This window comes from Gobius niger (genome assembly GCF_951799975.1).
Source record: "Gobius niger genome assembly, chromosome: 12".
Lineage (NCBI taxonomy): Eukaryota > Metazoa > Chordata > Actinopteri > Gobiiformes > Gobiidae > Gobius > Gobius niger.
In genome coordinates this window covers 13,005,197-13,021,554 of record NC_136863.1, presented here as the reverse complement: position 1 = coordinate 13,021,554, position 16,358 = coordinate 13,005,197, and the positions used below count along the sequence as shown (strand labels likewise).

At 42.6% G+C, this 16,358-nt stretch overlaps 1 protein-coding gene across 1 annotated transcript in view; it reads left to right on the top strand.

The window, feature by feature from the left end:
- The window catches only part of abtb2b (ankyrin repeat and BTB (POZ) domain containing 2b), a 48,298-nt gene that overhangs the window by 28,935 nt on the left and 3,005 nt on the right, over window positions 1-16,358 (top strand). The window contains exons 2-9 of the mRNA XM_079567172.1: window positions 2,257-2,406; window positions 5,766-5,976; window positions 13,224-13,376; window positions 13,736-13,901; window positions 14,772-14,861; window positions 15,426-15,527; window positions 15,725-15,821; window positions 16,029-16,164. Coding sequence (XP_079423298.1) covers window positions 2,257-2,406; window positions 5,766-5,976; window positions 13,224-13,376; window positions 13,736-13,901; window positions 14,772-14,861; window positions 15,426-15,527; window positions 15,725-15,821; window positions 16,029-16,164 — 1,105 coding nt within the window. The remainder of the gene's footprint in view (window positions 1-2,256; window positions 2,407-5,765; window positions 5,977-13,223; window positions 13,377-13,735; window positions 13,902-14,771; window positions 14,862-15,425; window positions 15,528-15,724; window positions 15,822-16,028; window positions 16,165-16,358) is intronic.

Below are 16,358 nucleotides of genomic sequence, written 5' to 3'. Positions count from 1 at the left end.
CACTTAGTATTTGGAGTATTACATGTTGAGGGGTTTGTTCTGGATAGGAGTGTGTTGTCAGTCAAATAAAGATTGTTTGTATGAGTAGTTGGGTAGTTTTTGACCTATAGACCCACAATTCAAGGTGAAAGGGGGTGTAGAGTGTGGAGACACATTCAGACAATTGTTGGAACAGAGACACAAACCCACAATACTGAGGAAATAACAGTATTCTCTCATGTGCAGCAGCCTTAACCACTATTGGCTGCACTACCATCTACTTTTCTTACAGCTCTCGTCCAAACGGTCACTCTCCGTTAGTTGGTTTCAACAAATAACAGTGATGTGTGAACCCTCAGAAGAAGCAAATTTATTTTATTTTGCCATTGCCTTTCCTATCTCAGCAGGCATTCTGTATTCTTGACACCTGTCTTTGGTTCTATGTTGAAAATGGCATATACAAAACTTGCAAAACCCAAATTAAAATCCAATTCTAAATAGTAATGCTTTCTTATTGTCCTATCACTGCACCTTTCTTGTGTGAGTATCATAAACAGTATCGCATCAACAGTATCAACAGTATCAACGTTTTTCCCCCATATCTGTTTCTGCATCAATGTGATGACGTTTTAGATTGCTTTCATTTGCACGCGCATCACCTCTGCATACATTCACTAACACATTATTACAAGCACAATGGTGTCAACTTGAAAATCAGCGCCTGCCGTCAATGACGCACACAGAAAAGCGAGCCAAGTGTTGATGAACCTTGTTACACTCGAAAAGGCAGCAAGGTAAATAGCTCTGTATTCAACAAGTTTCAGTAAACGTGTAACAAATTGTGCTATTGTGATGAGTCCATTAAGAACATAAAGTGCTAAACTTCAGAGCACTGGATCTTTCCGAGGTAACGGCAGCTTCTGTGAATTTTTACTTGTGTCAATTAAATTCCATTCTGATTGTAATTAATCGTGCAGCCAGAGCATTCAAATTATCCTGTCCTCCTGTGCGTAGCCATCTGTCAGTTTAATAGAGACATCAGAGTGAAAGCAATTTGTAAAATCTCCATCCCTCCCAGATTCCAGTAGAACATTCCCAGAGGCACATGGGAATGCCATTTTGGGAATGGCTGCCCTTCCCCTCTCTTTTGTAAAAGCGATGAGAGAGAGAGAGAGAGAGAGAGAGAGAGAGAGGGAGACTTTCCCTTAGAATTTGTAAATAAATCACAAACCAGCACCTATTAACTTTTTTCCACTGCTGCTTGTTTCCGCTGGCTTGGCTGGAAGTTCCCCCTGTGGCTCTACCTGTGTTTACAGAGGCACACAGTCGGTGGCCAGTCTGTTTTGGAAGATACAGCTAAAAGTAGGAATCACATTTCACAACCAAAGATTTTGCAGTGTATGAGTTTTGCTATAAATTTGGTTGTTTTTCTTGTCGACAAAGTGAATTTGAATCTATCTTCCTAATGTTTCCAGTCAGTGGCAGAGATAGCAGGGACAGGTCCTCCATAGAGACGACTCTAGAGGAAATACCACACATGTCCCAGAGTGTGCTCCAAGAAGTCCATGTTCACAGTGTCCAGCCCAGCTTTGTGTATCCCAAAAACTAGAACTTTGTCCTTTCAGCTTCATTCAACCCACCCAAAAAAGATCATATTTGTTTGAAATCATGTATGTTGAACAATCACTCCTGTAATGTGATTGGTCACCCCACACTGAGGGGTTGAACCAGTTTATTGAGGGTTAATAACAAACTCATTTTAACTTACAACAATAGCAAAGTGCCACCACTTGGCCACATGAATGTCTGTAGATACCCGTGTTTCTTTACTGTATCTGTCAACCTCTCCATGTAAATCCATTCATATGGTGCACCATATGAATGGATTTTTCTGAGGCCATTCCATCCATTGAAACATTTTCATACTTAACATTAAATGGTTTCTATGGAAACTTTTCACCTACATCTTTAGTTAAGTTTATTTTTTTTCACCAATTCATCAAAAGCAGTATCCGTATGTTTGTGTTAGCTAATATACACTCACCATTTATTTTCCCAAATGCTTTGAGACACGTTTAGGATTTCTCTGTGTTTATTTGCCTTTTAACAGTTGGAGTTACATGTTCGGGGATTACAGTTACACTATGTAAACACAGCAGCGATTGTTCTTAACCCGCCGTAAGAAGTCGCCCGGATTAACGAGCGAGGAGTCTAGCTTTCGCCCGCTAATGGATCCCATTACTCATCAACGCTTTTGTGGTTTTGTTTCTTGTTTAGGTGTGCTGTCCCTCCCCGCGCACTTCAGCCCATACACGGAGAACCAGCAGACGTCTGTGGACAGCAGGGAGGATGCCTATGCCCAGCTGGAGCTCCGGACCCTGGAGCAGTCCCTCCTGGCTACGTGTGTGGGCAGCATCTCCGAACTCAGTGAGTGCTAGCAGATTGAAGCACATTAGCAAACGCCATACCGACAACTGACGTGAAACAGCTGCGCTACTATGTGCCATCCTCTATCCAAGAATGCCAGATTGATGATTTCCCTCTGTGGGCCAATTCTAATTTATATTGAGGAGATAATAAGCTTTTTCAGTGCTTTGTCCACAACTTCAGTAACATCCAATTTACGCTTTTCTATAAACACCACTTGAAACAGCTTATTTACTCTGGCACCTCTGGAGAATGAAGTGATAATGTATACAGTTACAGCCCGTACCTAGTGCATTTAGATAACAGCTTGTTTGTCTGAGCGGACATGAGCGGGGTGCATTGGATCAGAGAACAATGAGGTCCTTTGTCGTTTTTCCTTCTAACCCACTTAATATGATAAAAGACTCAGACTCCATTATGTCATTTTATACACTGTACTGTATGGCTCTTTATTATCTCCCCGGAGATGTTGTTTTCCCACTTACGGTGGTTTATCAGTCCTCTATGGCCATTGAAAGAGAAGGCTTAAGGCAGTGTGAAATGTAATATAAAGGTAAATGATCATCACCATGCAGTTTAAGTGTTTTAGTGGGCTCTAAGTTTAAGAGATAAGAGCGGTAATGGGATTATTTGGTATTTTGTGACTTAACAGTGGACAATAAACATCAATATTTTACAACGGATATTCTTACCCCTAGTATTAAACAGGCGCTTTATCTCCAGTTTGGCTTTACCAAAATTTACAGCTTATCAGCCAGTGTCTCACCTCATGAAAGCTACAAAATTGATCGAAACTGATCTTTTTCCTTGTGTTGTTTTTTTTTTTTTTTTAATCATCACTTTTTTGTGGGGTAAAGCTGTTCAATAGCCTTTTTACTTTCCCTCTACTCCACAGTTTATTTGGTCAAAGCTTATTTGAACGACCTGTGTATAGAGTTGAAGTCCAGTGCAAGTTTGAAACGTGGAAACGAGTGGGAAGAAAACGGGAAGGAGGGGATTAGTCTGAAGGACGCAGTGGTCGGGCACAGTTTAGGATGCGGGGGAGTGTGCGGTGGGCTTGGGGCACAGAGGTGAGCAGTCAGTCTTTTGGGGCAGGTAGGTCGCTCTAATTGAGGGAGGGAAGGAGGGGAGATTAGTGTTGGCCGTAGCGGGGGCCAGGTTTCCCCTCTCTAAACGTCCTAACACTCCGCTGTTTGTTCCCGCAGCACAAGGCCACGTTGATCGCTCGGTGTCGTTAGCGAGGGGCATGACAGACACACTTTCTTCCACCAAGTCAGAGCTCCCTTTGTGCCGCATCTCGCCGGGCCGTCCTGGCACGCTTTCCTCGCTCATTCCTGCCTCCAAACTTGACACACACAACAAAAACATGCAGGATTTTTTTGACGCTCGGATCTGGACTCGAAAGACGGAGCAGACACACAGGAGTATCAGTGCTGAGCCGCTCCAGCCTGTCGCGTGTCCAGACTGGGTTTGGCTGGATGCTGCATTGATTAGCATGATGGAGAAGACTGGGAAATTGCTGTGAATATAGGGCAACCAAATAGTTTATCCCAGGATGTCTGACGTGGTCTTTTCTCCAGACATTATATGAGCATAAAACCAGCTTGTCCAAGAGCTTCTGTATTAAGATAGAAATCTTAAATTAATCTAATTTTAGCCCTCTTTCCTTATCCATCAAAACATAAGTATGCCATGGCCTGAAGCCTCCTGGCCCTCACAAGAATTCCAATAAATGTCCTAATCTAAGAAAGAAGTAATCCATCTAGTTACTGAACCGCCCCAGTCCAGTGTAGCCTCCAGGCGCAATACAGCATGGAAAAGCCAGGCAGAGGCTCTCCATCTTGGGCAAGAATTCCTGGGAGACCTCCTGGAGGGACGGCTGCTGCTGGTAGTTAAGCACAAAAGAGGCCCTTCAGCTTTAAGTGGGGACTGTTTGGGGACGGCTACTGCGATGATGCCCCCTCGGAGTACCTCAAGCCCCTTAGTAAAGACGTATGTAGCACTGTCCACTCAGGCTCGGCCTTCCTGCTGCCATAATCTGGTTAGAAATTAACCCAGGGCTAGAGGTAATCAGGTTTAATTAGCATTTGTTACACGATCCCACTTTCGGCCAGAAGTCGGGAGCAACCAGATACTCCTACTTAAGTAATTGGCTTGAGTACAATACTGTGGGAAAATCTGTGCTTTAACTACAACTTACGTTTCTTTTGGAAGAGTTAATCTGAGCTCCTGGGATCCAGCTGTTGAAGTATCAGGAGGTAGTTGAAGTAGTTAGTCGAAGAGTTGAATAGCTTAACTTCTTAACCTCTTAACCCCTGCCTTAACAAATGTGCTTTACCCAAATCTAAAAGCTTCTTACAGCCTATAGACCAGTGCCTCATTTGAAAGCTAAGACCCGCAAAACTGATCTAGACGGGAGATTTGTCACTCTTTTGTGGCTTTTTGTCATGTTTTCATCTTCGTTTTAATCCTACTTTTCATCTCATTAATGGCACTTTCTTGATGCTCTTTTGTTGTTTTTTTGGTGTGTTTTCGTCTGTGTTTTCATCTCGCTTTTGTCACATTTTTGTTGCTCTTCTGTGGCTTTTTTGTTTCTTTTTCCTCTTCACTTCCATCAAATTTTGTGGCACTTTTTTGTTGCTCTTTTGTGGATTTTTTGTTGCATTTCAATCTAGTTTTTGTCGCTATTTTGGCCCTTTTTTTCCCAGAAGCTTTTATTTGGCTAAACTGGAGAGAATCTGCCCAATTAAGGCGGGGGTTAAGAGGTTTAAAGACTTCTACCCCCTTTCCATCTCACTATGCCAGTTTTTCTCTCTTGTCTTTTCATTGTATCTGTATGTAATATCATCCTGCTCATGGTCACGATGTCTGACTGTTTTGTTATTATTATTATTCACATGACTTGCTGATAAAGACTCCTATAGTGTGTAAATATAGCTGTAAACCCTCAAAGCGGCTAGTCTAAACAAAATACTGGATATTTTCAGAGCCCTAATCACATAGTTGCCTTGACTGAAACCGACCTCCTCAGGCGCAAAACACAGCGATTAAGGAGCACACGGAAGCGGTTGTACTCTCAGTTCATTTACTTTTATAGAGAATATGGATACAGCCATCTGCTCTGAGTACTGATTACGATGCAGCTGTAAATGGGAAATAGAAAAGACATTAACATTTCATTACGCCATAAGAAAAAAAAATCTGGTACAGAGCCTTTAAGGTGAAATTGTATTCAAAGTCGCTTGAGGTTTTGCTCTGTTAATAGCCTCTGAATTGCGAGATACATATGTTTTTCTGTGATAAACTGTATAACCATGACTTTAGTAATGGGTCATCACTGATCTCTCTTTTTTCTTTAGGCGACTTGGTGTCCCGAGCGATGCACCACATGCAGAGGCTGAGCTCCGTCCGCGCAGGCCAGAGTCCGTCCCGTCATGCCCGGCCGCAGCAGCCCGTGTCCTGGTCGCCGGACGCCCTCCACACCCTCTACTACTTCCTGCGCTGCCCACAAATGGAGTCCATGGAGAATCCCAACTTAGATCCCCCACGCATGGCGCTCAGCAAAGAGAGGTGGGAGTCACGCTTGACCGGATACAGTTTAGATGCAGACAGATCTTATCTCGGACAACACACAGACTTACTGTTGAGGGATTTAATAGTTTTGGTGAAATTTCTGAAATGAGGAAGTCTACAATTGATCATCTTCAAGTGTTTATGATTGCATGTTTCTAATATGACAGTGGTAAATATCATTCATAGTTTTACACCAACTTTATAAAGAAAATGCTCTACAAACATAAGTGACATAGGAAGATACATTCCAAGGACAGAACTGGGACTCGCTCATGGTCCTTATGTACAGTATGGTTGCATGATGTCCAGTGTTGGGAACGTTACAATGTTAAGATGTAATGGGAGGAAACTAGATAAAAATCTCCACTTTGATCACTGCGTGAAAAATCAATACTTTCGCCTTAACCCGCATTTTATGTCCAGTAACGTTAACAGTGCTGTAACGGCTGGAAAAGTAATGAATTAGATTACCCCCTTACTGAAAAACAACGTAGTTACCATGGAGATTTCACCTCTTCTTATGTTACATAACAAAAAAAGGTCAAACAAGGAAAAAACATTAACATTTTTTGGCAACATGAACAAAGTTTTTCCAGTACATTTTCTCACCCACCTTCAGATAGAAGATGGGCAAGGCTCTTACCCCAACACATCATAAATCACATTTCCCAGGTAACTTAAGTGTTACTTTTTGGTAGCTAAATCGGCAGTAATGTGAAACTCCCTGCTGTGAATGTGGATACGCCCCTTTCAAGGTGCTATTAGTCTGGAGATTGTTGCCTTAAGAGGTGCTAAATGATTGTAATCCTTTTGTTTGTTAGCTGCCCCATGCTGTCTCTGCTCTAAATCGAATATGCTTTTAGCTTAATATGATTTACCATACAGAGCAGATTACCAGTAAAGCAACTGTTACTAAATTTGAGCAAAGCTCTCCCAGACCTCTGGCACTGTGGCACATCTGTGTTTGGGTCTGCAAAATAAAGCATTCAGCCGTGCTTTTTGACCAAGTTCATGTTAAAATGTCAATGGAAAGTGCTTGCATATGTTCAAAGGTTAATTGCAGTTTTCAATTGATGTATGGAGGCCTGTCTCAAGGTAACACTCTAGGACAGAAATGCGTGGCAGAGGCTGGATTCTGAGAAGAGCATGTGGTAGCGATTGCAGGGACAGGATCAGGGTTTTTGGAAGATAATTTTCATTTGGTGGAGGGTGAATAGTATGTTTTTGTCACACTATCTTCCTCTAGGTTTCCTCCTCTTTGGGCCAGCTGGCTTTTATGTAAAGAATTACATCCAAAAGAAAGTTATTATATTGAGTAGAATGGCCTGTAATAGATTGTATGCGCTTGCATTAATTAAACCGAACAAGCCTCGACATCTGGACTTGTCAAAACATTAACACATTTCGTAACTCAACATCGAAACTCACTCGGCTCTATTGCTTTGTGTCATTATTTGCATACCATCACTTCAATTGCACAGTTAGACAAGACCGGTTTTTATTCCCACGAATTTGATCTTGGTCTAGTCTTGCTGCCCTAGAAAAGTGAAGTGTTTTATGAGGTTGTACTTAAATAAGTTTGAGAGAGACTTTGTGCCAGCATTTTTTTTCCCTTTTGAATTGCAAGGTCGCCGGTCCATGCCCTACCTGTCCTGCTGTTGCATCCCCAGCACCTCCTTTGCCCACAACAGTCACAGCAATGTCATTTGTTGCAATAGGAAGGGCATGCAAATCTGCCAGATGACTGTATGAGTGGAAAAAAGAATAGTAAAATTGGTCAACAATAGGTCAACAATCAAAGAACAAACAAGAAATGTCTTGACTTGAGCTTGAGCTTCATCTCTATCCTGCATGAGAACAAAGTCCTGTAAAAACAAAAAAAAACAAAAAACACATTCTATGTTGTATATAATGTCAGTGTATGTTTGTTGAAAAGCCATGTTGCCTTTGATATTCTGCCCTGTGCTGTCTGTTTGTCTCTGTTTTTTTATGCCCACTGTATATCAGATTGGCTTTTATTCTCAGGATGAAATGCTTTGGCGTCTGCTAACATCTGCAACGTATATAATTTTATAGAAGCGGCTGCCAGTCAGTGCACTTTCTGCTGTTATTGCGGGGCAGGTAGCGGACTGTAGAACACTGCAAAAGCTGGCAGTGATTACTATTTGTGGGCTCTGGTAATGATATGGGCTTTTCTCTCTCTCCAATAGGGCCTCTTTGCATTTTGGCACACTCTCTCTCCTTCTACTAAAAGCTTTGTAAAAATCTATGGCGGAAACCCCAAACCGCGAGAAACTGTGTGGGCCAGATCATCAAACATTTCAGAGATGCTTAAATTCTTAAATAGGAGACGCCCTTTATGTTATGATCCTCTTAGAAATGGCTATTAGGTTGTAATGATTGTGGAAATAAGGATTAGATGAGATGGTGAAGTTAAGGGAATGGATCTCTTCACCTTCTCAAAGCCGTGTAGACAAATGTATATGGTTCAGAGTCTCTTTTACAGTGAAGAGAGGTGGTAGAAGGAATTGGAGCACCTTGAAGAAACATCCACACACACTGGGAGAGCACACAAACCCCACAAAAAGGCCCGGGAATCAAACATGGAACCTTCTTGCTGAGCGGCAAGAGCACTGATCGCAGAAGTTATCTATTGAACTACAGCCATTTTTCACTATTATCGCAACTACTGTATTTTCCGGACTATAAATCGCTCCGGAGTATGAGTCGTACCAGCCAAAAAATGCATAAGAAAGAAGAAAAAACATATATATGTGTCGCTCTGGAGTATGAGTCGGATCAGCCAAAAAATTCATAATGAAGAAGAAAAAAACATGTATAAGTTGCTCCAGAGTATAAGTCGCACCAGCCACCCTGGTGCACCGTTGACAAACCTCTCCCGGCAGCATGTTCTTCAAGCACCCACTTACAAACTCCTTCCTCTAGCCCGTGATTAGCTTTTTTTGTTTTCTTCATTGCAGTAAGAGTAGGCTCCACTTTTCGCCAGTCCCTTACAAGTTCTTGCTCACTCAAGACCTTCTTTCTGCTGCTCGATTACTGTTGTCGGCTGCATGTTTTACTACTTGCAGCTTGTAATCTGCAGAATATGATTTTCTTAGTGGGAACATTTGGGTTCAGAGTAGCAGATACAGGTACACAAGCCTAGAGCGCCCTCCAGTTGCTGTTAGTGTGAAAATAACAAACATGTGAATTTATATGTTTTGATAGATAAGTCGCTCCTCAGAATAAGTCGCACCCCCAGCCAAACTATGAAAAAAAGTGCGACTTATAGTCCAGAAAATATGGTAAGCGACTTGCCGCAATGCAAACATCATTTAATAGAAACATTTCCTCAAAGCTTAAAAAAAAGTTTTATTCATAAACATTTCTAAAGATCTGGAATAATAATGCAGTGACAATGAAAAAATCACAGCTCTTTTGCAATAAAGGAGCATTTCCTTCTTTTTCCTGCAGACCACCTCTATGTCCCTTCTCCAGATGCTTTATGGTACTAATGGACAGATGTGTTATTATGATAAGACATGACTGGCAGTGATAACCTAAAGTTCATCAGATGCCGGTTTCCCCCCCTCTTTATGCCCGTAATCTTACTCCGCATCAGCAGTTAACCTTGACCTGTACACACTCATTAAGGCCCTTCATGTTAAAACCTTACTGAAGCGTGTTCAAAAGCTCGCCGTATGGCTTTGGGATGTAACACGGACAAGACGTATGAGGCTGTAGAGCGCTGTGATGTGGTCCCCTGGCTAGAAAGCTTGTGTTTTTAATATGGGACAGGTTAAAGTTCGTGCACACCTGGCTGCAGTTTGACTTATTTTATGACCGGCCAGGTGCTGAAGAAAAAGGCAACATAAATCACAGCTATAGCTTATATGATGTTGCGTATGTGTTCCCACAGTGTAGCCTATAGCATGTCGGTCTGCGGGGCTGGCCAGAAAACCTCTCCAGTTACAGAGCTAAAGGGGCGTCCAGCCTTTGATGTCACGCTGACCCAGGCGCAGAGATGAAGTTTGGGTTTCAAGCTGTGGGCCATAACCCAGACGCAGGGGTCAGATGCATGGGGATTTGGGGTCGCCGCTTCACATACAACGATTTAGGTCAGGATGAATTGTGGGAAAGAGGCCAGAACAGCATGGACGATGCACCAGATATGCTTCACGTGCCTGTGTTTATGGGTCACTGGTGAAGGTGCGCATGTTGGAAAACTCATGAAAATGCAATAATGTTTTCTAGCTTTTAACATTAAACAATCTATCAAATTTGAAGCACATTAAATAAAGGTCAAATGTAAAAACAAAAAAAAGAAATAAAGCTTTCTCATGCCATTGTAATCCCTAAATACTACATTTTACTTAATTTTAATCAGCATCTTTTCTCTAACAATCAAATACTTTTTTTTATTAAAATGATAAATGGTCTCAACATATATAGTGCTTTATGTCAAGGAACCACTCACCCATTAACACTCTCATTTGGTAGAAAACCTTAGCTTTAGAGTAAAAATAAATCCTCAGATTAAAGTCTGTTGCCTAAGGAGATCAGTTTGTAAAATAGTGCCTAATTTACACAATGAGGAATTCATCAGTGATTATGTGGACCAGGTTGCAGTGCCGAATATCCACGTGTATAAGCAACTTGTGGCACTTTGAGAAACTTGGTAGCACAGGCTTGTAAAGCGCAATGCAAGTGTTAGGCATTATTATTATTTTTATAGATCTGCCTTAAAAATCCCAAGACTGTGTTTGAGCCTATTTCCCCAGACACAACATTGATTTCCAAACATGTCTCCTCTGTCACTCACCGTAGCGCTCTGACTGTCACAACATTGCACCCCCACCCACTGGCCTGTACTGTTTAACCCAGTCCACCTGTCTCCATCCGTTTATCAGGCACTCCTGCTCCCCCAAAGGCACTCATTCGTTCCCATTTTAGCATGTATTTATCTGTCCCAATTAGCTCCTCTCTGCTTGTTCGCCGTCACACTCGACAGAATGGCCCTCCTCTTGAGTGATCACCGCTGATAGTGAAGTGTAGATGATAAAGGAGGCAAAAACAAGGGTTTCTGCCTGAAAATTATCATGAGAAAGCCCATTTTAATTTGATGGGAGTAAGTTTGTTCAATGCAGTGATGATAAAAGTGCTTCATTACAGTACTTGAAAATATTAACTCCTCCTTGTCCAGAGTCAGTTAACATTAATGGTATCTAACCACCGCCCTACACTGTCTTGCTTCATAGGGCAAGAACCAAAACACGCACTAAACTAGTTTTGTATATCTGAAATACACCCATCCAGTCCCACTGGAGCAGCCGACTGTATAGCATAAGCCCCATGTGGTGAACGCGCAGCACTGCAGAGCTCCCTTTGCTCATTAACAGTGATTACACCATAGCACACTCTCTACTGTATGCAACCCACACATGTAACGTCTTTGCTTTCACCTCTATTTGTATTCATGAGATCCATAAAGCAATCCAGAACAAGGGAGAACTGTGGCTTAGAATAACATCCCAGCAGGAGAATGGCGGCCCAGGAGTTTGATAACAGCCTGTGCTCAAACAATCATTAACACCCCTGACTCGCAATCAAAGGCAAACAACAGGAGCGCGCCATTGTTCACAGCTCCATTCTATGCACATATGGTCAAAGATAGGTATAGGCTCGAGCCGGCTAGACGCAGGGCTGCGGTGAGATAGCCATATCAGTAAAGGATTCCAAGGGGATTAGAAAGAAAAGGTGCTAGAGAAGAACAATGGGAAGACACAGGGGGAAATAGAAGAGCAGTGGAGTGTGCCATACAAACCACTTAAAAGAGTAAAGGGTTTCTATAAATACAAAGCCATAGGTGGAAAATAGGCAATAAACTGTGTCTGGGTGTAGTTGCTCATGTAGTGGGTGACAGTGTGAGGAATGGTCTGACGTGCGTAAAAGTAGTAAGTATGTGAGATAAGCAGAGGAGAGGTTTACAGAGCCTGGTGTGACTCACAGTGAGTAAAGGTTGCGGATCCAGATGTACACAGGTCGTATAGTGAGTTTCGTTCAGTGAATCAGAGACATGGACACTGCGGACACCACAGCGTCAGAGCCACGGGGAATCTGAAGTCATGATCTGCGCGACGTAGCACCTGCAAATGTTCACACCTACCTCTGAAAATGATATCCATGCACACAGCGGTCAGTCTGCTCGGAACAAGAACATCTTTCGACCAATGGGGATAAATACAGAACAAAACAGTCCCACCCACATTCATTTATTCATCTACATATATATTCAGTTACCATATACAGTATGGTGACGTTTCAACTATATGTCAGATACATTCATTGCCATTCCATGAACACAATTTCACATACAGTCATCAAGACATCGGGAGAACATACTCAATATCCATAATAATGATCCATTTCCATGAATGTGTTGGATATATGAGTTTAAAAGCATGGGCTAATCAGCTATGTGGTAATGACCATGAATTACAAGATTTAATTAGAAGGTTCATCCGATACCGTATAATCCAAAAAGACATAAAAGCATTTCCCCATATTTAAAAATATTTGTGCTATGTTTACACTATGGTCAGTAGTTACCACATCGATGATTTGCCTCCGTCATACTTTAACCTCTTAACCCCCACCTTTAACCGAGCGCAGTTGGTAGAGTGGGTCGTCTCACAATCCAAAGGTCGAGGGTTCGAATCCCCGGTTTCTGAAGATGCACACTGTTGTTGTGTCCTTGGGCAAGATACTTCAGTCAATCAATATTTATTCACCCTCCTCGCCACTACACTGGTGTATGAATGAGAGAGTGAATGGGTGACTGTTTCCTTTCTGTAAAGCGTTTTGGGCCTAATAAAGGTAGAAAAGCGCTGTATAAATTGAGTCCATTTACCATTTTCTCCAGTTCGGCTTTACCCAAATCTAAAAGCCTCTTGACTGGAGCCTATAGGCTAGTGCCTTATTAGAAAGCTACGACCTCCAAAACCAAATTTTTGTCACTTTTTTCATCATTTAAATCTCGTTTTTGTCGCCATTTAGATGCTTGTGCTCTGTTCAGGTGGACGTTAATAGGTTAAATTCTTGGATTGCCAGAATCTGTGTCCAAAACCTAAATATGAACCCAGGCAACCCATATTAAAACCGAAAGCTAGTGTGTGCATTTTACATACCCTCCCTGTAATGTTGTAGCCCGCTGTCGGCTCACATTGCTTTGTTGTGTCTCGCAGGCCGTTCCTCCTGCTGCCCCCGCTGATGGAGTGGATCCGCGTGGCCATCGTTCATGCGGAGCATCGGAGGAGCCTTTTGGTGGACAGTGATGACGTGAGGCAGACTGCCAGACTCCTGCTGCCGGGGCTGGACTGTGAGCCGAGACAACTGAAGTAAATACAGCACTGCCCCTCATCCGTACGGTCTGCACTGCGTCAAGAACTCCACCAAAGCACATTTTTCATTTTGACTGACTGCTGCTGTCTACTCGCGTGCTGCGGCCTTTCATCAGCCTGTTATTATGGCAGCACCAGGCTTTCAGACCACAAACAAATGATTTATACCGCTGCCTCACAATAACTGCCAACCAAGCCTAATTAGTCTTTCCATTTAGAACATAACGCCTCTTAGTAAGGCAATCAAAAGACAATGAGAGCTAGGCCCGCGCTTCAAAACATTGATCCACACTTTTGGGAAATTTGTGAAGCCACTGTATTTATAAATATCCCGTCTCTCCTTTTGTCTCCCTCAGACCGGAGTGTTGCTTCAGCTCCTTTAAGCGTTTGGATTCAAAAGCTGCCACGGATAAGTTTCATCTGGACTTGGGCTTCCGGATGCTCAATTGTGGACGGACAGATCTGATTGGTCAGGCCATCAACCTGCTGGGGCCTGATGGAGTCAACAGCATGGACGACCAGGTATTGAGGAGTCTGTCGTTTGGTCACAGTTGGTCAGCACATTTCAGGCCGTCATATATTAGCAGGACAAATGAATCCAGTTCATTGATGTGGCATTGAATTTTCAGTTAAAGGCCATATACATTAATTTATTTTTTTATTTTTTTATTTTTTTCAAACAATGAAAGAGGAAGCCACTAAACTGAAATGTTGGTGGGGGTACAAACTCATCCCTAATCTTCCTAACATATTAATCTAATCCCAAGTCTTCACAGGGACATGTTTATAGGAACATTTCACAACTTGCAGGGTCACTTTTCAGGGTCACTTTTACAAGAATGCTACAAAAAACGAGCCTGCAAGTTCATGAAATTGATACAAATGCTTTATAATTAGGTCTTCAGTGATTTCCCCACAAAGTCTGAGTTTACAATATACCAAAGGAAGACAAAACCAATTTCATTCCATGACTACAGCTCCTTTAAGATAACATACAATATTTTTCTTTTGTAGTCCAGAGCCATTTTTGTTTAGCAATATCAAATAGTCAAGAAAAGGAAACTCTGGACCATCCTTCAAGGCTAATGGAGCAACCTGTCAGGAGCAATGCAGCGCTCAGGGATCCATCGTACCTACCTACTGGAGCACCCAGAGGAAACCCTCTCAGATACAGGGAGAACATGCAAACTCCAAAGGCAAAGGCCCGGAAATCAAACCTGGGACCTCCTTAGTATAAGCCAAGAGCGCTACTACTCCAATCCATTTGTCTAAAATGTCTTTAGCTACATTCAATCACTGTCCAAATGCAAATGTCAGGTCTGAAAGAAGTCAGTGTTGCATCGTTTTTGTTTGTTATCTAATGTTAATTTTATCTTTCTATTCTTTCCACAGGGGATGACTCCATTGATGTACTCGTGTGCAGCTGGAGACGAAGCTCTTGTGCAGATGTTGCTTGATGCCGGGGCTAACCCTGATGTCCCTGTAAGTCAACCCAGCACTGACAATTTCATAGGTTGCAGATCATCGTAAAGAGCAAGATTAAAAGATTAAAAGAGAGTAGATCCGAATTCTGTGGCACAGTTTGCCTTTTTACTCTCAATAGGCAGATGTTTTATAACTGCTGGGCCTACCTATTCGAGAGAAAAACGGGCACCAAGTCAAATGTCTTCTCAGTCAGTATAAACAAACTGAGTAGAAACATACTGTGGACATTATTCATTCATACAGCTGGGAAATTGTCAGTTGATAGGAATTGAAGGCAAATAATATGGCTAATATGTGGACCTGATCTATAAGAACAAAATATAAAATGGATTTTCTGATTAGAGATTTCTTCAAAACAAAAACAAAAGTCAAGCATCCATTAAGTTATTTGGGAATGGATCTCTTCTTCAGTTTGGTTCTCCTCTAGGTTTCTCTTTGATATCTGTCTTTGTCAATTTTCAAGCTGTTCTTGTGATGGAAGATGTCATTATGCAACCTCTTCACAATAAGTGGCCGTTTCTCCATGTCTAATCATTCCCCCTGGCTCTCCTCTCCCGCCAGGTTCCCCCGTGTTCGCCCAAGCACCCCTCGGTACACCAGGACAGCCGACACTGGGCCGCCCTGACTTTTGCCGTACTGCATGGCCACATCTCTGTTGTGCAGGTTGGAATCCATAACACACTCAAAGCCTTTTGTCTGACAGCTGTATTACGCGCGCGATGAATAGAGCGGTCGCTAATCCCTGGCTACAAGTAAACGTGACGCTGAAAAGTGAAATGACAAATGTTGGGAGCACGGGGTCAGGGCACAAATGAGTTACACCAGGACCCGGGTCTAACAGATGTGATTTGTCTGCTCAGCTTTTGTTGGACGCGGGGGCCAACGTGGAGGGCGCAGCGGTGCGGAATGGACAAGAGAACATGGCGGACACTCCACTACAATTAGCCTCAGCAGCAGGTGGGCACGTGCACAATGTACTGCAATCCTGCCCATGAATTATCTTTATGTTACCTTAATCCAGTGTGTGCCAGTTGTTCATGTTTACATAACTACATATATCTTTACCATTTCCCTTGTTTTATCAATGAATTTTACTTCATTGCTTTTGTTCCAACGCATATTACTCGACATTGACTCACTTGACTTGTCATTCTCATTTTGTAGGAAACTATGAGATGGTGAGCTTACTTCTTGCCCGAGGCGCTGATCCTTTGTCGAAGACCCATGACGGAAATGCGCTTCCTTCATCTCTGTACGAAGACATGAACTGCTTCAGTCACGCCGCGGCACACGGACACAGGTATACACACAAACAACATACAGTAACAGCATCCCGGCAAGTGATAACAGACAGCTCCAGCACAGGACTGTAGTAGAATAGTGCAAAGTATCAGCGCAATGCCGTTCAGCTCCCATGTGTGCTTTGAGGAGGAATACGTCTCTTTCATCATGTGTTGAAACGAAGAATTTGCTCAGGACGGCCTTCTATATCAG